The sequence below is a fragment of the Schistocerca nitens genome, chromosome 2 (assembly GCF_023898315.1).
Source record: "Schistocerca nitens isolate TAMUIC-IGC-003100 chromosome 2, iqSchNite1.1, whole genome shotgun sequence".
Lineage (NCBI taxonomy): Eukaryota > Metazoa > Arthropoda > Insecta > Orthoptera > Acrididae > Schistocerca > Schistocerca nitens.
This window is the reverse complement of record NC_064615.1, coordinates 790,250,917-790,272,816: the sequence shown is the minus strand read 5'-3', so window position 1 is coordinate 790,272,816 and position 21,900 is coordinate 790,250,917. Positions and strand designations below refer to the sequence as shown.

At 43.5% G+C, this 21,900-nt stretch overlaps 1 protein-coding gene across 1 annotated transcript in view; it reads left to right on the top strand.

The window, feature by feature from the left end:
- Positions 1 to 19,895, top strand: part of LOC126235334 (homeobox even-skipped homolog protein 2-like) — a 39,680-nt gene extending 19,785 nt beyond the window's left edge. Inside the window, exons 3-5 of the mRNA XM_049944056.1 lie at positions 13,671 to 13,958; positions 17,163 to 17,462; positions 19,413 to 19,895. Of these exons, the coding sequence (XP_049800013.1) occupies positions 13,671 to 13,958; positions 17,163 to 17,462; positions 19,413 to 19,718 (894 nt within the window). The 3' untranslated portion in view covers positions 19,719 to 19,895. The remainder of the gene's footprint in view (positions 1 to 13,670; positions 13,959 to 17,162; positions 17,463 to 19,412) is intronic.
- The last annotated feature ends 2,005 nt before the right edge of the window (positions 19,896 to 21,900 follow it).

Here is a 21,900-nt window from a genome sequence, read left to right as displayed (position 1 = left end):
TTCAGTCATCTACACATGACAGCTAATTCCAGTAGTTGTGAATTCCTCTAGAAATATGACCTCACGTTATACACTTCAGACAGCGAGGTATAGTAAGCCCAGTGCATGTTTGTCCTTTTAAATAGGATGTACGGGCATATAACACCCATGATGTGTTCGCCACAAACGCAGTGACGTTACCCTAGAGTATCACACCAGCGATCTGTATGGATGGTTCAAAAGGCTCTGAGCACTATGGGACAACATCTACGGTCATCAGTCCCCTAGAACTTCGAACTACTCAAACCTAGCTAACCTAAGGACATCACACAACACCCAGTCATCACGGATCTGTATGGAACCTGATGATACACCAGACACGAAATAAATGTCGCGCAATTGCTTGGCGACGGGAGAGCTACCTCATCAACACAGCAGTTCTCTCCAATCCATTTGCTCAAAAGAATATATAGCAATAGTAGTGCTGGAAAAAGAATTCGCGAGCACTTTCCATAACTTACGACGTACGTTCTCTCTCAGTTTCCGACAAAGCTTTTAAAATATGCCCCACTTTCGAATAAATAGCATGAAATTAATGATTTCGTGAGTCTGCCAAATAGTACAAGACTAATGACTTTCTTCGGTATGCTGTTTTCTAAAGTCCGGTGGACTGATAGGGAATGAGGAGGTTCTCCGCAGAATCGGAGAAGGAAGGAACATATGGAAAGTCTGACAGAAAGAAGCTCCAAGGTAATAAGTCGTATTACGTTAAGGCATGATAATATAGCGTGCCGCGGAGGCTAAAAGCTGAGAAAGATTTTGGTACACATTCTAAAAATAACTAAGGATGAAGGGCGCAAACAAATGTAAGCTTTATCTTCAGGGTATGACGAACCAAAACGCCCGGAAAACAATCTACAAATTACAATCTTTTAGAGACCTCCAGTTTAAGCTGAAAGCTGTTATCTACTTTTACATTCCAGTCTAGTTTCTTCAGACCTCTTCATCGCTGCAGGCGCGCCACAACAATCATTCTCTGTAGCTCTGTAGCTCTTTGTTTACAACAATCCCAAAATAAGTGCTTTGCGTTATCATGTGTGTGTGTGTGTGTGTGTGTGTGTGTGTGTGTGTGTGTGTGTGCGTGTGATGAAGCAGATCAATGGCATGGTCATTCATGTTCTACTCATCTACTTCGGTGCTATACCGTCTCACAATGACGGCGTCGGAAGCTCTGGCTCTGAGCACTATGGGACTTAACATCTATGGTCATCAGTCCCCTAGAACTTAGAACTACTTAAGCCTAACTAACCTAAGGACATCACACAACACCCAGTCATCACGAGGCAGAGAGAATCCCTGACCCCGCCGGGAATCGAACCCGGGAGCGGGAAGCGAGAACGCTACCGCACGACCACGAGCTGCGGACGTCGGAAGCCGTTTATCCGTTTAAAGTCAGTTAAAATTTTCATAGATTTTGTCCGCTAGGTTTTTTTCCGCTTGAAAAGGAAAAGGAATTATATTTAGGCTACTTTTTATCGTACGCTTTATGTGGCTTGCCATACCTCTTCCTGGCATATAATAAAGTTTCACTCCCATGCAGTTACCTGTACATTAATTTGGCTACCTGTTTCTTGACTGTTAAGATGATTTTTTTACTAAGTATGTAACATAATCTCTGTTAAAATTTCTCAAACTCTTCACTACTTTCTATAATAACTGCCGAATCATTCGTAAACAATAAATGTCATTCAATGGCCGCTGAGAAAGTTTATCAGGAGGGACGATGTGAAAGTACTGGACGGCATCCAGCATGTTCAAAAGGGGCGATCAGCACCTAAGAGTTGCAATTCATCCAACGTGATTACCAAGTCGGAATCTTCACTCAACCTACAGTTTAGAAATTATTTCACATTCCTTAGGGGACAATATAATTAAAAAAGCAAGAATGGACACAAAAAAAAATCATCGTAATTTTGACTCGTGTTTATGACAGAAACCAGGTGAGGGTGTGGTAACTTTTACTATCTTATCAAAAGTTTCAGGACATGTAGTGGAAAATAAAATGGACATGTCGAGCCTTCGTCTTTGTGACGACTAGAGCCCTGCTGTGCACACTGTCAATGAGATGTCTGATCGTCTGTGGAGGAAGCTCAGTCTTCCTCAAAAAGGGAAACCAGAGGAAATGGTAATTATTTTGTCTGCGGCCATTTACAAATGGCCTGCCGCTTAGTTTACTACGACAGGTCATGTTTTCGCAATATTAAATTATGTACAAAGTCTTTCAGAATTCATGTTACACACTTCTGGACGTTATAGAGGAGAAGACTTAGTAGATCAAGTTTTACATAGGAACCCTTGTCCGGAAGCGTCAAACATCGAACCTACAGAGCTTCAAAGTTATAGACCCGGCTCCTGTAAATGTTTGTACATACAAGGTGACTCGGTTATGATGTTACAGACTTTCAAGGATGATGGAGACGAACAAATGTAACAATTTAAGGTCAACGTCTCTGGTTCGGAAATGAACGAGTCGAAAGTTACATGAAAATATCATTCTCATAATTCTGACAGTGGAATAACTGTACTGGTACTGTCGTTGCCGAGAATGTAATGTATGGAACTTTCGGAGGTGGTAATATGCACGAGAACAAGAAAAAATGTCTAGAAAATATGGATCTAAAATGCATGAAGAGCTATGAGCACTTGTTCGTATTCTGTAATGTGAAACACATCTCCTCTATTGAACAAGTGCTCAGAGTTCTTAAGGTATTCATTTTAGATTCCATTTTTAACTACGCGATTTTCTCTTGTCTTGGTCTATAGTAACACCTCTGAAAAGTCTTAGCAACAACAGTACCGGTACATGTATTCCACTATCAGAGGTATCAGAACAGTTTTCGCTTGTAACCCTCGACTCGTTTGTTTACTGTACTGGGATCTTTATCTGAAATTGATAAATTTATCCTTATCCATCATCGTTGAAAATTTGTTATATATCACGGAAACACCCTGTGCGTAAATACACTCCTGGAAATGGAAAAAAGAACACATTGACACCGGTGTGTCAGACCCACCATACTTGCTCCGGACACTGCGAGAGGGCTGTACAAGCAATGATCACACGCACGGCACAGCGGACACACCAGGACCCGCGGTGTTGGCCGTCGAATGGCGCTAGCTGCACAGAATTTGTGCACCGCCGCCATCAGTGTCAGCCAGTTTGCCGTGGCATACGGAGCTCCATCGCAGTCTTTAACACTGGTAGCATGCCGCGACAGCGTGGACGTGAACCGTATGTGCAGTTAACGGACTTTGAGCGAGGGCGTATAGTGGGCATGTGGGAGGCCGGGTGGACGTACCGCCGAATTGCTCAACACGTGGGGCGTGAGGTCTCCACAGTACATCGATGTTGTCGCCAGTGGTCGGCGGAAGGTGCACGTGCCCGTCGACCTGGGACCGGACCGCAGCGACGCACGGATGCACGCCAAGACCGTAGGATCCTACGCAGTGCCGTAGGGGACCGCACCGCCACTTCCCAGCAAATTAGGGACACTGTTGCTCCTGGGGTATCGGCGAGGACCATTCGCAACCGTCTCCATGAAGCTGGGCTACGGTCCCGCACACCGTTAGGCCGTCTTCCGCTCACGCCCCAACATCGTGCAGCCCGCCTCCAGTGGTGTCGCGACAGGCGTGAATGGAGGGACGAATGGAGACGTGTCGTCTTCAGCGATGAGAGTCGCTTCTGCCTTGGTGCCAATGATGGTCGTATGCGTGTTTGGCGCCGTGCAGGTGAGCGCCACAATCAGGACTGCATACGACCGAGGCACACAGGGCCAACACCCGGCATCATGGTGTGGGGAGCGATCTCCTACACTGGCCGTACACCACTGGTGATCGTCGAGGGGACACTGAATAGTGCACGGTACATCCAAACCGTCATCGAACCCATCGTTCTACCATTCCTAGACCGGCAACGGAACTTGCTGTTCCAACAGGACAATGCACGTCCGCATGTATCCCGTGCCACCCAACGTGCTCTAGAAGGTGTAAGTCAACTACCCTGGCCAGCAAGATCTCCGGATCTGTCCCCCATTGAGCATGTTTGGGACTGGATGAAGCGTCGTCTCACGCGGTCTGCACGTCCAGCACGAACGCTGGTCCAACTGAGGCGCCAGGTGGAAATGGCACGGCAAGCCGTTCCACAGGACTACATCCAGCATCTCTACGATCGTCTCCATGGGAGAATAGCAGCCTGCATTGCTGCGAAAGGTGGATATACACTGTACTAGTGCCGACATTGTGCATGCTCTGTTGCCTGTGTCTATGTGCCTGTGGTTCTGTCAGTGTGATCATGTGATGTATCTGACCCCAGGAATGTGTCAATAAAGTTTCCCCTTCCTGGGACAATGAATTCACAGTGTTCTTATTTCAATTTCCAGGAGTGTATATTTACAGGCCCCAGTGCGCTTAGTGGCGTCGTTGGTTGACGTTCCCGGACATGGGTTCCTATGAAGAACTTGATGTACTAAATTCCCTCTACAGCCTCTAGAAATGTCTAACATGAACAGTAAAATTTCCTGTATATATACATAATTAGCTAGCCGACTAGGCGTCGCAACGGTCAGATGACTTCTGTGGCGTAGTGAAGTTTGCGAGCTGTTGCAGAGAGTTACCAATAAATTTCGGAGAACGACGTTAAGCAACTGAAGATCATCACTACCCTGTCACTTACGCGATGTAGGCAGTGCATGGCTCGAAATTTTTCTGCAGGCATCAACATTATGTGTTGCATGTTGCAATGGCGACTGGAGTGACATCTCATGGCAATTATGGTAGCACGCCGCGATGTAAGTAATATGTTTACAACCAAAGAAAATATTATATGCGAATCATCAGCCTATGTGTGTGTGAGTCATTTAGTATGTATTGGAGGCCGGCTAAGGTGGCACAAACTAAAAAAAAGTTGAAAAAACACGCATGATAAACGTGTTTAGTTAGTGTTACAGTATTGCTCTTGTGAAGCGTAGTACACACTGTGATGCATTGTTGAGACTACTTGCCACAATTCTTTGCAGTGGGCTCTTTATGGCAGGATTCTTCTCTGTGCCATGCAAAGAATCATGTCCTCACCGATTCAAGGAAGGCAAAAAGCGAAAAGTTGAGACATCTCCTGCTGTGCTGGAAGAACGTACTTTGTGTAAACGAAGCAAAGTTGCTGAAGTAGTTTTTCGGAAAATGTTTTTATTGCAACGTAAAAAATAAAACACTACATATTTTAGATTAACACGTGTCTTCGCTCTGCAGTTGTTCTCAAACAATATCAGAGAAACTGTCGGCGAAAAATATTTGATTATTTCAAATTGTCATCACACATCCCAGCCTGAAGGTGCAGGGGATATATTTTGTTATTAGCCTTAATCCTTACGATACATCAAACTTGAGTAACTCACTGTCTGATATCCGAAGAATTTCCAGCTACTTAAGTGTGCCAATAGCGAGTACTAATCTGAGGTAAGCAAAAATTGGTGGTTTGAAATTGTCACCATATTTCGAAATGCGTACGAGAATCATCTCACCATTGAGAGGTGAATGTTAGGTTAAAAGGTAGAGCGAAAGAAAAGGACTCAGCCACGATTCTTTCAGTTTACAGCCACACACTCTACCTTTAGCCCACTATGACATATCCCATACTCAGCTTCCTGCATTCTAGAGGCACTTTGCTCTCTCGAGTTACGGCGGCTGTTCGCTAGGAGTCGATGTTATCGGTTCCACAACTTACATTTCATTAATTCGAAAAATTTTTACGAAATATTTCGAAATTGTATAGAAAAGCCTTCCTCGTGAATCAGTGCATCTATTAGTCAAAAACGGGTCAAACTCAATATTTCGGCCATAAGGGACGGCATTATAAGAGCTGCGACTGTTGACAAATACAAATAAAACAGTTTCTGCGTCAGGCACTTGTTTATCTTGCCATAGCACGTTTCTGTGGTTCACATCATCATCTTCAGCTAGAAAACTGTTTATTTACGTGGCTATTTTTGGTGAAGAGTACAGACGACCTTTCACAGTATATAACTACCTAATAAAATAACTGAATTGTGCATATCTCACTATTCTGGTGCAACTTTTTCATATTTAAAAAAATGAAAAACATGTTTATCTCTGTAACCAATGTAAACAAACGTATCTGTGATATTTACAAGATCTCTGAAGTGAAAGTGTATAGTAATGTGCAGTGGCGAGGAGATACATCAAACAACACTATGCAGAACTTTTACAACATGACTGCCCCTATAAGTACAATTTACTCTCCGAAATTCATGGTTTTTTACCCTCTAGAGTGCCTTTTCTAAATAAAAAATTTTAATCACTAGCAAAAGACACAAAAAGCCCTAGATTACCCTTGGTCTGCGACTGTGGAAAGGCGTCTGACTCACCACCAACACCAGCAATGTAAGAAAACAATTATCCGCCGAAGATGATGGTATGAACCATCGAAATGTGTAGTGGCAAAATAAACAAGTGACTGATGCGGAAACTGTTCTGTTTGTATGGATCACTCTAGTTATAGCTGCTCCTGAGACTAGCCCTCTCTACACGGACGGACGTAAGTAAATGACTTCAATTAACATGTATAGAAAAGAGATGTGAAGCTTATTTTATTTCTTATTGTTTTAACAAAGTTTAACAATGTGACAGCTTCACGTGTAAACTTAAAACTAATTGGGAGACGGAAATACTTAAAATTAACAGTTTATAATCTAAGAAGGAGGGGAAAGAGGAAGGTAGGTTTATAGGTTTATAGAATGCCACCACCGATGCTTCCCAGGAGGGAGTACCTGAGCATCTCGCTGCTGTGGAGCTAATGCCAGATTTACTACTACTCGTCATCCATAGGCGAGGGCCTCAACGAACGAGCCACTCGCCCTGAGATGGCGCGATTCTGCTTCTAGATTACCGAAGCGTATGCTGCCCTCTATTTGTACATTTCTCTTACAATCCAATATTTCGTGACTCTCCGGTGACTATACATTTGGTCGCCTGTGCCGCTGTCATCTAATCTTCTACCACTTCTGCTGTAGCCTGTCCCGTTAGTATTGCTTGTCTGATCATTTGTCATCTGTGCCCTTTGCCGCCTGTGCTCTCGTCTCTGCAAGTACTCCACTTGCAGCGCCCTACACAGTCTGTCCGCATAGTGTTGGCATCAGTTTACGAAGTCTGAGCTGTAAGTGGTTGTGTTATGTCGTTGTGTGGGTGTATTACTCGTCTTTTCTGCCACAAATCGGCAGAGTATAGAAGTACGTCTCTCTGGTGCCTGTCCCTCCAGAGACACAGTCAGCCTCCTGATCGAGGTTTATACGCAGTAGATGAGAGGGGTATGGACCATGGCCGGTTAATAACTGAACCACGAACAGACTGAGATTGATATGTTTCATCCTGAATCGCGCAGAGATGTTGGGGAGAAGGTAATGTTCTAGGGCCTGGAAAAATGTAGACGTTGTAACTCATCCCATAGGTGGTTCCATTGGGTTCAGGTCCGGTCCTGTGCACGCACGTCCATTTTATAAATGTTGTTTTCCACATTGCCTCGCAGATATTATTTTATGATACCGTGTATTGTCACACTAATACAGTAATCGACGCCAAACTTTTACTCTACTGTACAGATTATACGGTGATTCACTTTCTTCCGCATTTAGCGTTTTTAAATACAATAATGGGCCCACATCCTAGCGACGAAATTCACCGCCTTAACGCCCACACCTCTGTAATTCACTGTTGGCACTATACATGATGGCAGGTGATTGCTACCGGATATAGCGTGATTCCCCACTCCAAATTCGTTTCCAGTCATCTACTATCCAGCCGCGTCGCTCTTTTCATCACCGTACGTGTTGATTGCAGACATGTTTGCCTTATGAGAAGACACATTGTTTTTAACTCCATAAGCGTAGTCTTTGTGACAGTTGGATTCATGGTAGCACTTTGGAACTCACAAGCGACTCCTTCCGGTGATTTCAGGCGATTTTTTACAACCACAACCTCAGTGATGGATTCTGTCCGTCATTACCCGAAGTCTGTCCGGTCTCGGTTTGGCTGTGGCGTTTCCACTTCACAGTCACATCACCAACAGTCGACCCGGGCAGCTTTAGGTGGGTTGAATTGTCTCTCTGGATCTGTTACTCTGATGACATCTAATGACTAGTCCACGGTTTAAGTCATGGAGCTCTCATCACCGCCCCCTTTCTGTTGTTACTGCCTGCCACTTTTCTGACAACACTATACTCCCCCCAGCCACCATTTATACTGATGGGTCGACTTCTCCTGACATCTAGCGGTCAATTCCGCTTTACAAAGGGATGCCCGGATACTTCTTCCTGCACAAAAATGAAACATTATGAATGATAACAGGTATTTTCTGTTCCGGGGTAAGATCACGACGGTGCAAAAATAATTCCTAAATGGTCAAATTCATAGAAAGATACTTTTAGAGTTTTTTGAGATGGTCTATTATCTGTTCCTGCGAATCGATGCTATATCTCATATACTAGGAAACGGAACCAGCACTAATATTCCTACTGAATGAACAACTGCTACAGAATAACGTCTACAGGTAAATTAGACCCAGATGAAACAATATTGGATTAATAATTGTTGTTCTGCCAGCTTGGTTCAAAAATGTTCAAATGGCTCTGAGCACTATGGGACTCAACTGCTGTGGTCATTAGTCCCCTAGAACTTAGAACTACTTAAACCTAACTAACCTAAGGACATGACAAACATCCATGCCCGAGGCAGGATTCGAACCTGCGACCGTAGCAGTCGCAAGGTTCCAGACTGCGCGCCTAGAACCGCGAGACCACCGCGGCCGGCTGCCAGCTTGGTGCTTACCCTGAAATTTGCATTGGATACTAATCTCCTTCATCCTGCAATACTGCATGGTCTCTACAGACATCAGAACTGTACCATCAGACGCTGTCATTTATAGGAAGAAATGTATGCATCCATCACAGATAAACCAAAAGTAGAAAGTTTTCGTTCGCTACATACAACAGTTAATACTAATCCCTGTATCCTGTCCATTTGCTAAATAAATTCTCTTTGATTAAAACAGTTGGACATAGTCATCTTTATTTGTTACACAACAGAGTGCCGGTAATGCATTAAAGGAAAAAAGTACTTAGACTCATAACCACAAATCCCTTCCTTGCCTATCTATTGTTCCGAAAATGCCTACGAACCGATGATCTTCAGTATCGAGGCCTTATGGAAAATGTATTTCGAAAAGTAGTGAGAGATCAATCGCAAATATAAAACGGACCAATACAGAGTCAAAAACCTCTAAGTTCCAGAAAACTACGATAACACCTTCTGTTTTTCACTTTTACCCGTTTGGATTCGGCGACAGAAATTAATGAGCAACAGAACTGAGAAGTCCACCACATTCGAAAGCAGTAAAACTCAATTGAAGACCTCAGCTGTAGACAGTAAGAGTTATCTTAAGAGACTGGTGAAAGGAAAACCGACGTTCATAATGTTTGTTGTTATAGAAAAACTTTTGACTGTGTTGACTAGAATATAACTTGGAAATTCGAAAGTTGCTGGGTTAAAATACAGAGAGCGAAGGCTTATCCACAACTTATACAGCAAGCAGACTCTGTCGAAACATGTAAGGGAAACAATAACTATGAATCTGTACGAGGAGGCAGTAAAGGTAAACAAGGGAAAATTTGGAATGGGAATGAAAGATCAAATGAAAGATCAGTAAGAACAAACAAAAACTTTGAGATTTTACCAATGACATCGTAATTCTGTCGTAGAAGGCTAATGAGATGGAAGATCAGTTGAAACTGGAAATTTGTGGTAAGGAATATGGGACCAAAGCATTGAGGTCATCGGTCCGTAGGCTTACACACAACTTAATCTAACTTACGCCAAGGACAACACACACACCCACGGCAACCCCGCGCGTCAAGATCAATTGAAACGAATGGATAATATCTTGAAAAAAATTGTAAGGTCAGTATTATTTTGAAGTAAAAGAAGAACGTATTACAATTAAATGATGCAGTGCTGAATGCATTACAATATAAAACGAGTCAGTAAAAGGGGATGATGAGTTTCGTTATTTGGGCAGCGAAATAACTCTAGCAGAAGTAGAGAGGATGTAAAATGCAGATTGGCTATAGGCAGAAAAATATTCCTGAAAAGAGAAATTTATAGTTGTGTTACAACGCTGCCAGTCGCATTTATATTTATTTTATTTCTGAGATAATGCTACTCATTTGGAGTATGTTCTCTTTATCGCCAGGCGTGTACACATGTAGACGCATGATAATCTAAATGAATACAGAAATTCTAGAGCTTCAATTTTGTGCAATGTTCTGCTGACGTAGTAGTAGCTATTGGGCAATCTTAACTTGGAGTAATTTAGATTATTTAATAGATTTTATCGTTTAACGGCATATATATGTATTTATACACATCTGAAGATGAGCAGAATATGCGCGTTATGTTAAATTGAAAATAATATAATAATCACCGTCGGTAAAAGTTTAAAACAAAGAAAAATTACATATAGTCACAGTCTCTACACATAATCCACTTCGGTAGCAGTTAATAAAGAGAAATTTGTTAACATCGACTGCAAATTCTAATGTTAGTATGTCTATTCTTTAGATATTTGTCTACGGGGTAGGCTTGGACGATAAACAGTTAAGACAAGAAGATAACAGACTTTTTTTTAAAAAGTGATTGTATAGAAGAATGCTGGCAATTACATGTATGGGTGAATACCTAACAAGAATGTAAGAATTATAAATGGGAAAAGAAATTATCGGCTAAGACGACACATCCTGAGGCATCAAGGATAGTCATTTTGGCAATGGCATAAGTAAAAATTGTAAAGAGTGACCAAGATATTAACACTGTAAGCAGGTCATAATTTATGTAGGTTACAGTAATTACACAGAGGTAAAAATGTTTGCACATGACTAGGGAGGAAAACTGCATCGACCAAGCCTTCGGACTGAAGGACAACACAATTTATTCAAAGTTGCTTCGTAGTTTTGATGAGAAAACTACTCACTCTGCAGGACTGTCCTGTGTGACAGACTTGAATCGTTAATAACTGCGAGACTAATAATGCGTAAACAATGTTTGAGGGAAAAACGCATAGATCAATTGTGTGACGTCATCGTACCAGCTTAGGCGCAGGCGTATGATTGTTACGAATTAGCTTTGTGTGAAGATGTAAGTAGGTGTAGCTAGAAAACGCGTCGCTAGGATACTGAGTTGGTTCTCACTGTGAACACCTTGCGGAGCAATAGTAGAACCCCAAGTGAAACAACAATATTGTAAATGAAAATAGGTATTGCGTTGGTGTGCCTCCGAATTTTTTGTGTGCAAACTCTTAAGCTTTTTAAATAACACAAACGTTATTAGCGTCCTACATCTTAATTCTTCACATCTGCATATTCATTTAACATAATCACCCTGGTGAAGAACATATTTCTCCCAAAAAGGGACCAGTTTGTTGACACCGTGACTGTGTAAAGTTTCACTTTGTTGAGGGCGTCACCATCTCGTCTCTGTTTGCACCGCTTCATCACTATCAAAGTCGTCGACGGTGTTCTTTAATTTGTGGAAACATATGAAAATGGGATGGGGCGAAGTCAAGACTGTATGGAGGATGATCGACGAGGCATCGGACTGTTGCAGATGTCGCAGCGCTCGTGTATACTGGTGCTGTGATGCTGAAGGAGGTGTGGACGTGCTCTTGGAACTCGAAACTCGAATGCAGCTCACTGTTCCTCAAGCATTGTTACGTTACACACCGTGACGTGCAGCACAGGGTTGAATATGTGAATGCACGGAGAATAAAGATGCAAAATCCTTTTTATTTAAAAATCTGTAAGAGATTTCACATAAAAAATTCAGCGGCAATACTTTCAGGCACGCCCTCGGAAATAAAAATTTTAAAGTCATGAAATATATCATCTCTTACGACTCACAGATATTCTCGGCATTACATAAAACGCAAGTTACAGATAAGCTCGCGTCGAAAGGGATCAAAAAGGCTTAAAAAAAGTCCAGCGCCAAGCGAATGCGACAGTTACGGTAGCGTCCAAAAGGAAATAAAAAGAACGGTGTAAAGCAATTACGTAACTGACCCATGAGACACATCACCGCATAGTATTAAATCGAGCCCATCGAGGCGCCATCATGTCCGCCTGTGATATCCTTCAAGTGGTTGTGCGTTTTATAAAAGATGACACCGCTGATCACGCTGACCTCATCGTTGACGTTGACATTCCTCGATACGCTTTTGCTTTCACGAATCCACAGATTCCTGCTACATGCAAGGAAAAAAAAGATGTGATTTGTCTGTTCTGTAAGAATTATACTGCTCTATATAACCACTGTATTTAAAAAAAAAATGGTTCAAATGGCTCTGAGCACTATGGAACTTAACACCTGAGGTCATCAGTCCCCTAGAACTTAGAACTACTTAAACCTAACTAACCTAAGGACGTCACACACATCCATAACCGAGGCAGGATTCGAACCTGCGACCGTAGCGGTCGCGCGGTTCCAGACTGAAGCGTCTAGAACCGCTCTGCCACTCTGGCCGGCTGTATTTAAAAGATTGATAATTTAATTACATGTTCATACGAAACACTTATTATTTTATCGCGACGTTTTCATGAAAAATTGTAACGCAGACCCAAACTTCACACAGAGAACTTTTTTTATGTACATGAAATATATTCTCAGTTGTGAATACAGGCAATCTCAAGCTGTAGAATGGAATGACTACATTGAAAATGAGTGTTGGTCTGGGATTCCAACCCGGATTTCCCACTTGTCTCGAGAGGTTGCCTTAACAGTTTCGGCTCTCAGTGCGCGGTTCACGGCCAGAATCAAACTTCCATATGTGGTCAGCCATGTGTCTACAACCTACACTCGTAAAGTTTTTGTACCTCCTGTATAGGAGAGACATTTAATTGAAAGTCATTAGCCTTGTATCTGCAGATAAATACGATATTGTAGTACCTGTGTTTGTAAGAACAACGACACACTTTTATGTAAATTGAAATTTCAGCGAAAAGAATGGAAAGGGAAGGTTCACTGATGCCAGCTCCATCGGGATTTCATGTATAATCAGCGGCGAGAAGTAAAAATTTGTACAGGCCGGGACTCGAAATCGGGATCTTATGCTTCCTAGTCAGCTGCGTTAACCAATGTGCCATCTGGACACAGCGTTCCTCGAAACTGTGCGGAACATCTGGGCACGCCTTCCCACCGACGCACACACCCACCGAGTGCCACCTATCTGCCGTGCCCGTACATATTACCCATGCTCGCTACTTTCAGATTCCCACAGAAGACCGAACATAATTGTGCATCCGTACTGAAGATGATGGGTTGACCGCCCATCGAGGCGAATCAATTATTGAATGCATGTGTCTGTTCTCTCGGACATTTTTGAAAGAACAGACACCACGCATTCGTATACGATGCAATATGCATTCAGACATGAATGCATGTCCGAAGGAACATTGAATAGTACTTCCAAAATAAAATAAAGGCACTGCCGTATTGTGGAGATGGGTTTCTCTGGAATTCGCACGCAGGCGACCCTGAGGATGTGCAATTTTGAGAAATAAGCGGGCAGGAATGTGCAGACACCCGGAGCCGGCGAGTATCCGGTGGCGGGGTGCCCGCGGAAAGTCGGCCGCGGCGGCCCCGTGCTCTCGCCGGCTGTCCTGTCGCCGCGCCCGGTCCCCACCTGCCGGACGCAGGGTGGGGGCGCTACTTGCCGCATGCCGTCTCCTCTGCCTGCTCGCCGGGTGAAAGGAGCCGCCGGGCCGCCTATAATAGGCCAGCGCCGGCCATCGGGCCATCAGTCGCCCACTGTAGCTCTCCTCTGCAGCCCACAGCATCGTTCCAGCGCCACGATGGCCCTCCACATGGTGAGTCGCTACACATATCACGTGTGCTCGCCCTGCGACGGAGATCGAGATCTTGTGCAACGTGACTAGTGGTGCAAATTTTTTTCAACGACATTTCTCTTCATCGTGACAAAAACTTTTGAAGCATATGTGTTGTTCTTACCGGGAATTTTTGTAGCTCCCGTAGGGTTAGTGCTCACGACTTGTTTTATTGCTATCCCATCGTCGATTAATCCCTAGGGTCAGTTGCAATAATCAGATCTCCTTAGGCAGCCATGTTTGGCAGAAGGATAAATAAATATTTTAATAAAATAAGTTTGGGCGTTAGAGTGCATTGTGTTAAACCAAAGAGTTGTAAAAGAAATAGACATTTCCACCGTCTTTTAAGCGCTCCTAGTCATTAAGACTGAGTGAATTCATTAGTCCCAAAGATAACACCCAGTAAGAAGATTGGAAAGTCGAAATCTGCGGAGGCAGACCTGTCTGGCACTAGGAGCATACAAATATGTGAATAAAATTCTTTCGATGTGAGGACACGTAATAATGAAACTAAAACATCTATAAAAGAGACATTTCCATCGTCTTTTCAGAGGTCCTCCTCAGGACGACTAAATGAGTTTGGTAACTCTAAAGATAACCGATGCTCTAAAGCTCGAAACGTCGATTGTTGTGGAAATTTTTGTTTCAAAATGGCACATCCTGATTCTGAAAATGATTTACTGAAACTGAAATGGAAATGCTGTGTGGCTAGGGCCTTCCGTCGGGTGCAAGTCTTTCGAGTAGACGCCACTTCGGTGACTTGCGTGTCGATGGGTATGGAATGACGATGATAAGGACAACAAAACACGCAGTCCCCGAACGGAGAAAACCTCCGATCCAGCAGGGAATCGAACCCGAGGCGTTAGGTATGACATACCGTCGCGCTGACCACTCAGCTACCAGGGGCGGACATTTAATAAAACTGACAGTGAATTTACGTCATATAAATATATTTCTAAGGGCGTGCAAAAAGTCAGTGAAATGTAATTAACCCACGAAGCAATCAGTTTATGACTAAATCTTGAATCTGAGGCTGCTACCGGGCTGTTCAAACGAGAAGTCACAGAAGATCGAAAGAACGCTTGGGGGCTTGTTCAGTCCGAGTGTCACAGAAAAGTTGAGTAAAGTCCACCGGAGTCCCTAAAGGCAAGATGAAGGTTTAACGAAAATACTTATTTTTAAAATTTATTGTGCTGTCAGTTCAGAGTGAGTGTGTGTGTGTTGGGGGGGGGTTAGTATTTATTGGTTTAGGTAGCCCAACAGCTAGGTTATTAGCACCCTTCGGCATTGGAAGACGAATCGTGATACATGTGTTTTCTAGTGAAAATTCTGAGAGATTTGTATTTATTCGCTTCGAAAACGGAAGTTGTCATTTCACTGAATCATCCGAGGTTTAGTAAAGTGTAGCCGTAATACGACACTACCACACGGTGGGGTGAAGAAGGCAGATGTACTCGTAAATGTATATAGCAAGTCGGCCGCTGTGGCCGAGCGGTTCTAGGCGCTTCAGTCTGGTACCACGCGACCGCTAATGTCGCAGGTTCGAATCCTGCCTCAGGCATCAATGTGTGTGATGTCCTTAGGTTAGTTAGGTTTAAGTAGTTCTAAGTTCTAGGGGACTGATGACCTCAGATGTTAAGTCCCATAGTGCTCAGAGCCTTTTGAACCATTTGTATAAAGCAAAATAGATCTCTCAATCCACATCACCTCTTTTGTGTTTTCCATGCTCGACGACAGGGGTCAAAAACTGTGGAAACACGTGTCAGTATTGACGATCTTTCGAGTGATTCATCTCGAGACTAGGTGGAGTAGATACCATTGAGTAACTCAGACTTTCTCCTGGGAAAAAATATTTACCGTTAGGAACCGATTCTCTAATGAAGCCTGAAAATATTTCCAATGAATGTCAGAATATTTCTGTGGTAACTCATTCGTCAAAAGGGAAACGTTAAATAATAGAACAGCGATCGGTTGCCGATAGTATAAGGAATTAACGTGTATATAAAATGAGTCACATTAATTTTTTTTATAATGATCTAGCGACAGCGAAAATATCTTCTTCATTATCATTTACTGGAGGTTTTCTAATAGTTACACCTGTGCCATAACATCATTTCACAAACATGTGGCAATTCTGGTTTCTAATATTTGAATTTATTGTAATATGGACCTCCGTGCGGCAAAACGATTTGTCGTTCTTTTCCCATATTCTCGTTTTGTAGGGCTGGCGTTATGAATTGGCCGGAGCAATCACAATGACACGGGCGATGCATATGCAGAATTGCTTGAGCTTGAAATTGGAAAAGTAATGGGAAAGTAGATACAGTAGTTTATGTATCACAGTCCACAATGAGAAAAGTAGCGGTAACTTACAGTTTGCCATTTTTCATCCAAAAATCGCAGAGTAAGAAAGCCCCCCCCCCCCCCCCCCCCCGATTTTCAAAATTCCGTAGCCAGTATTGTTTAAGTATGCTACTGCACAAGCACACGATCTCGAATTATGGTTGGAGACTGTATCCCTTTTTGGGCGACACGGGTTTAAGTTCATGCACCACAGACATAGGTTAGACCCCGAACTTCCCTTAGAGTACGATCCAGTGACGGTATGTGTCACTGGTAATAGTGATTCGATTCTTAGATTAGTATAAACAACGTGTTATCATTCTTAGACACATTCGATAGATCTGTGCTGGTACATTTACCCCGCTTCATTTCCGTAAGGTACGATTACTACTTTTAGTGGAACAAATTCCTTGCAACCTAAGGTTACGCCGGCCGGAGTGGCTGAGCGGTTCTAGGCGCTACAGTCTGGAACCTCGCGACCGCTACGGTCGCAGGTTCGAATCCTGCCTCGTGCATGGATGTGTGTGATGTCCTTAGGTTAGTTAGGTTTAAGTAGTTCTAAGTTATAGGGGACTGATGACCTCAGATGTGAAGTCCCATAGTGCTCAGAGCCATTTGAACCATTTGAACCTAAGGTTCCGCCTACCATTCCATATTTTCTTGTTTCATATGTTCGTCCTTCACCAAGGCCCCCCTATTCTTTAGCGGTCTAACTCTGAACTCCAGCACGAGAAGGGCCCGAGACAAATGCATTGTCAGTTCATTGCAAGAAGGAATCTAATCTTTAAAGAAGATCCAGTATTGAGCCGGAGTAACATTTGTATTTGCACTGCGTTCGCACAGATTTGCTTGGCGATACTGGTGGCGAGCGCGCACTGCCACCCGGCAGCGCCCAACGAGCGCAAGGTGGAGAAGCGAGGCATCGACGGCGGCGTCGGGGGCGGCGGCCTTGAAGGCCACGGAGGTGGCTACGGAGGCGGCGGCTATGGCGGCAGCGTCGGAGGCGGCTACGGTGGAGGCTATGGGGGCGGCTACGGCGGCGGCGACGACGGCGGACACGACGCCGGCAGCTACGAGCCAATTCACGAGCACGTGAACGTCTTCCACAAGAGCATCGAGCCACCCAAGGTCAAGGTGCTCAAGGTGAGTGATCATCATTAATACCTCACCCTCCATCACTAGTGCGCCTAACGTCAGATCACCAGCTGTTCCACACAAGCAGATGATGCATCCGATACATATACGACAAGACTAAATCAAAGTTGCACTCTTAGGTCTCACCTACGAATGACTTTAACTAAAACATTAAGAGTTGGAATCTCAGACTTAATAGTTCACTTTGAAATGGTGTGAACGCCATAACGAAATTTCCCGTCACGTTAAAAGCGGAACAGCGTTCTGACGGTAACATGCGCTTACGAGCTCACATACACGAGCACCCCTCACTAACAGAGCCAAAGCTTTGTACGTATGTTAGTTCCGCTTTGCAAAATCCCCCGAAGTCCACTGTATAACTTGCTGGACATGGGCCAGTGAGCGAAAAAGCCTCAGATCCTGCTTGTGCGTTGACCCCAGATTTATTCTTCAGAGGAGCAGGGTGCAGAAAGATGACAACAACTGGGATGCCGCTGTCATGATGCGCCGCCCCATTCAGAAACGCCACTGCGTAGAGAATCATACGGTAGCCGGTTGCATCGAGTGCCCGCTGGCCCTGACAGCGATGTTACTTTCTTATTCTTATTGTTCATCACAGGACTATGTGCAGTGATAGAATGTCCAGATGATCGCCCCACTACCGTTTAATTTCAAGAATTCGGTAGCAGTGTTCACCCTGTGTTTCCTATTTGAAGTGATTCCACAAAAAAACGTTTTCCTTGGCATATGTGTAACAGCAGAAGATGCAGGAATAATCAAAGTTTTGGTACTTCCACTCTGAAATGTTTCACAGCTGTTCTTTCATACATTTTGACCCGAAACTAGAGGCGGTGGTTGACGACCAAACGTCCAACTAGCGTGCAAACTAACTCTGAATGAGGCCTACGTGTGCAGAACAATTTTCTCTGCACCTGTCATTCAGGAAACATTACAACTGCTTCAGATCTAGGCATCAGCATTTACAATCAGTATCCCATTAAATGAGTTCTCAAAATGATTCACCATTTGAGGTTCCATAAAAGTCCCTTCCGCTAATACCTCGTGGATGTTTTCACAAAAACATCAACCGCTTTCTGCTAACCTTCCTAAGCGAGCAGTGGCAAACAAGAAACGTAAGAGAGACTGGCTTTGAAACTGGCTAACAGTCACCATCGGAAAGAGAACATTAGAGGAAAGCTATCCACAACGTAATGAAGAGAAAGATGGCTTTTGTAGAGTAGGGTTTCGAGCGACCCTCCTGATGTAACAGGATAGCTCAGCGCAGTCAGCAGTGCTAAAGATGAAACTATCAGCATGGTTCTTAGAATATCATTCAGTAGTTGGCACATCTACGTGAATACGCCACATGTCACTGTAAATTGCAGCACCGAGTATCGCTCTTATAAGTGTTAGTTATGCTCTTTCATACACCATTAGCGTACGGATCAAGAGATTGATTATTTTAAGCATCCATAAATACCATACCTTTTATTTTGTCATTCTGATGACACTGCTGCGTAGGATAAAAGACAGATGCAGAATAACTGAGTCTTTCACGAGAACAACTTTGTCTTTCATTCAACGATTCCCTTTTATGGTTTTACAGTTTCGCGTGCTCTATATCGACCAGTTGCAATATAACATAGCGTTCCATTATCTTGAGCATCATGTGTCAGGATTGCTTGCTGTGGACTTTCTTCCTTCGATGTACGGACCTAATTCTCCAGAAACTTATATATATATATATATATATATATATATATATATATATATATATATATATATACTCTCAGGTAAATACGGTCTAGTAACATATGTTTGATGAGATGTGTGGGCTATAGTGCGTTGTTTACAATCTGTCTTGTGAGATACACTTGTTCAACCCTGGTGTCGAATGCCCCTTGTGTATGACTATTGATGTAGTACGCCATGTTAATGGGAATGACAATTTGTTGGCAGATCCCGGTGCCGCACCACATTCCGGTGCCGGTACCACACCCTGTGGCCGTCCACGTGCCGCACCCGTACCCCGTGTACACGCGGCACGCTGAGCGCGTCGAGGTGCCCGTCATCAAGACGATCCACGTGCCCGTCGAGAAGCCGTACCACGTGACGGTCGAGAAGAAGGTTCCCTACCCCGTGGAGAAACCGTACCACGTGACCGTGGAGAAGCCCATCGCCGTACCGGTGCCCAAGCCGTACCCCGTGCACGTGCCCGTCTACAAGCACGTGTACCACCAGATCAAGGCCCACGGATGGCACTGACCGCTGACTCCGCCTGCCGCTGCCGCCCACATAGTCGCTGACTGTCATATGTACATTACACTCGCTCTCTCACCTCCAAACGGACCTCGCGTCCCATCATCCTTCGTTGTTTTTTTTATAGTCTTTGTTATGTTTGTACTTTTTGTTGCCCTTTTGTAATAAAATGAGTTACGCTTACCTCTACTCTTATTTTGTACAACCAGCTGTGAGAATTCCGTGGCTTTGGCGTATAAATTTCAGCTGTGACATGAAACCTACTTGAAATAGCCGTAGTGCATTCAGACAATAGTCATCCAATAATAATCAAATAAGTATGTTAATGACCTTACATACAATAATAATGAGAATATTAATACCAAGAGTAATTTCAGAATTTTTGCAGATACTTCAGATATCTGTGATAAAGTTCTGTCTGGAAAGAGCTGCACAAATATTCAGTCAGATATACATAAGGTTTTTAATTCGTACAAAGATTGGCAACTTGATTTTAATGTTCAAAAACCTAAATTATGCAGCGAGAAAACATAATATCTTATGACTATTGTATCAACGAGTCACAGGTCGAATGGCCAACTCATAAAAATTTCTCTATTTAAAACTCCAAAGGGATGTGAAATGTGCGGTTCTATGGGCTACAGTCTGGAGCCGCGTGACCGCTACGGTCGCAGGTTCGAATCCTGCCTCAGGCATGGATGTGTGTGATGTCCTTAGGTTAGTTAGGTTTAAGTAGTTCTAAGTTCTAGGGGACTGATGACCACAGCAGTAAAGTCCCATAGTGCTCAGAGCCATTTGGATATGAAATGGAACATCTAAATATGCTCAGGTGAAACTAAAGCACGTTGTAAACTTCGGTTTATTGATAGAAAAGTAAGAAACGGCAACCCCTCTACAAAGGATATTGCTAACAAATTACTCGTGTGAGTCATCCTATAGCATTGGTCAAGTGTGTGAGACCAGTACCAGATAGTACTAACAGGGGTTATTGAACCTGTAAAGAATGGTCGCAGCTTCTATTGATCCATGGTAGAGTGTCAGATAGATGCTGAAGAAACTGAACTGGCAGACACTTGAAGGCAGACGCAAACTATCCCCAGGAACCCTGTTTACAAGGGTCGAGGACAAGATTAGATTCATTACAGCGCACACACAGCCATCTAAAAAGTCATTCTGCCCGCGTTCCGTACTTGTATGGAACGGGACGAAGCCCTAGTAACAGGTAAAATACACATCACACTAGTTTGAAGAATGTAGATGCACATGCAGAAGAAGGAAATTTAATGGTCGTAGACATGATTGATGTTGTTCTGAACATTTCCTGACTTTCTAGATTATAACAATGAGGGAGACATCGCAGACAGTCACTATTTCATAGAATGAGCGACATACGAGGGATGTTCAAAAAGTACCGAGAATTTATAATTTCTAGAAATAATTTCATTTATTCGTCTACATTGATGTTATCTCATTCAAAGCATTCCCATTATATATTATACACTCATGCCAGCACTTCTTCCAATTCTCGAAACACTTACGGACCTCTATCTTTGGGATAGGACTTAGTTCTTTTAGCGATGGGCTTTTAATCTCATCTAAATTTCTAAAACAACGCTCCCATAAGGGTTCTCTGTATTTTTGTAAATAGAAAAACGTCCTACGGGGCCATATTTGGCAAATATGGAGGCTGTGCACCATTGCTTTCTTGTTTTCTTACCAAAAACTCGCAAACAAGCCACGAATGTGAGCAGGTGTAAAAGCCACGGATTGTTTCGCTACAAATTTGGACGTTCTTTTCGGTTTGATTGCCGCAAACGGCGTGGGAAATGTAAGTAGTACTCCTAATTGATCGTTTGGCCTTTGTGGAAGAAGTCATGACGCGCTATGCCGTTAAAACCTAAGTAAACAGTTCGCAGAACATTGACATTCCACAGCACGTGCCAAGCTTCTCTCCGTCTTTGGGAGCGAGATTGCCTTCACTGGGACGACTGAGGCATTGTTTCGACGCCGTACCCTACACCCACGTTTCGTCACCTGTTTCTTATGTATCGTTGTTGACATCATTTAGCGACGCCTGAGCAGCTTCAGTTCGCCGCTGTTTTTGCTCGAAATCCAGCTTCTTTGACACAAATATTTCTTTCTCACGTTTCATACCCAAAACATCCGAACAGGCTTCATGATGAGCGAG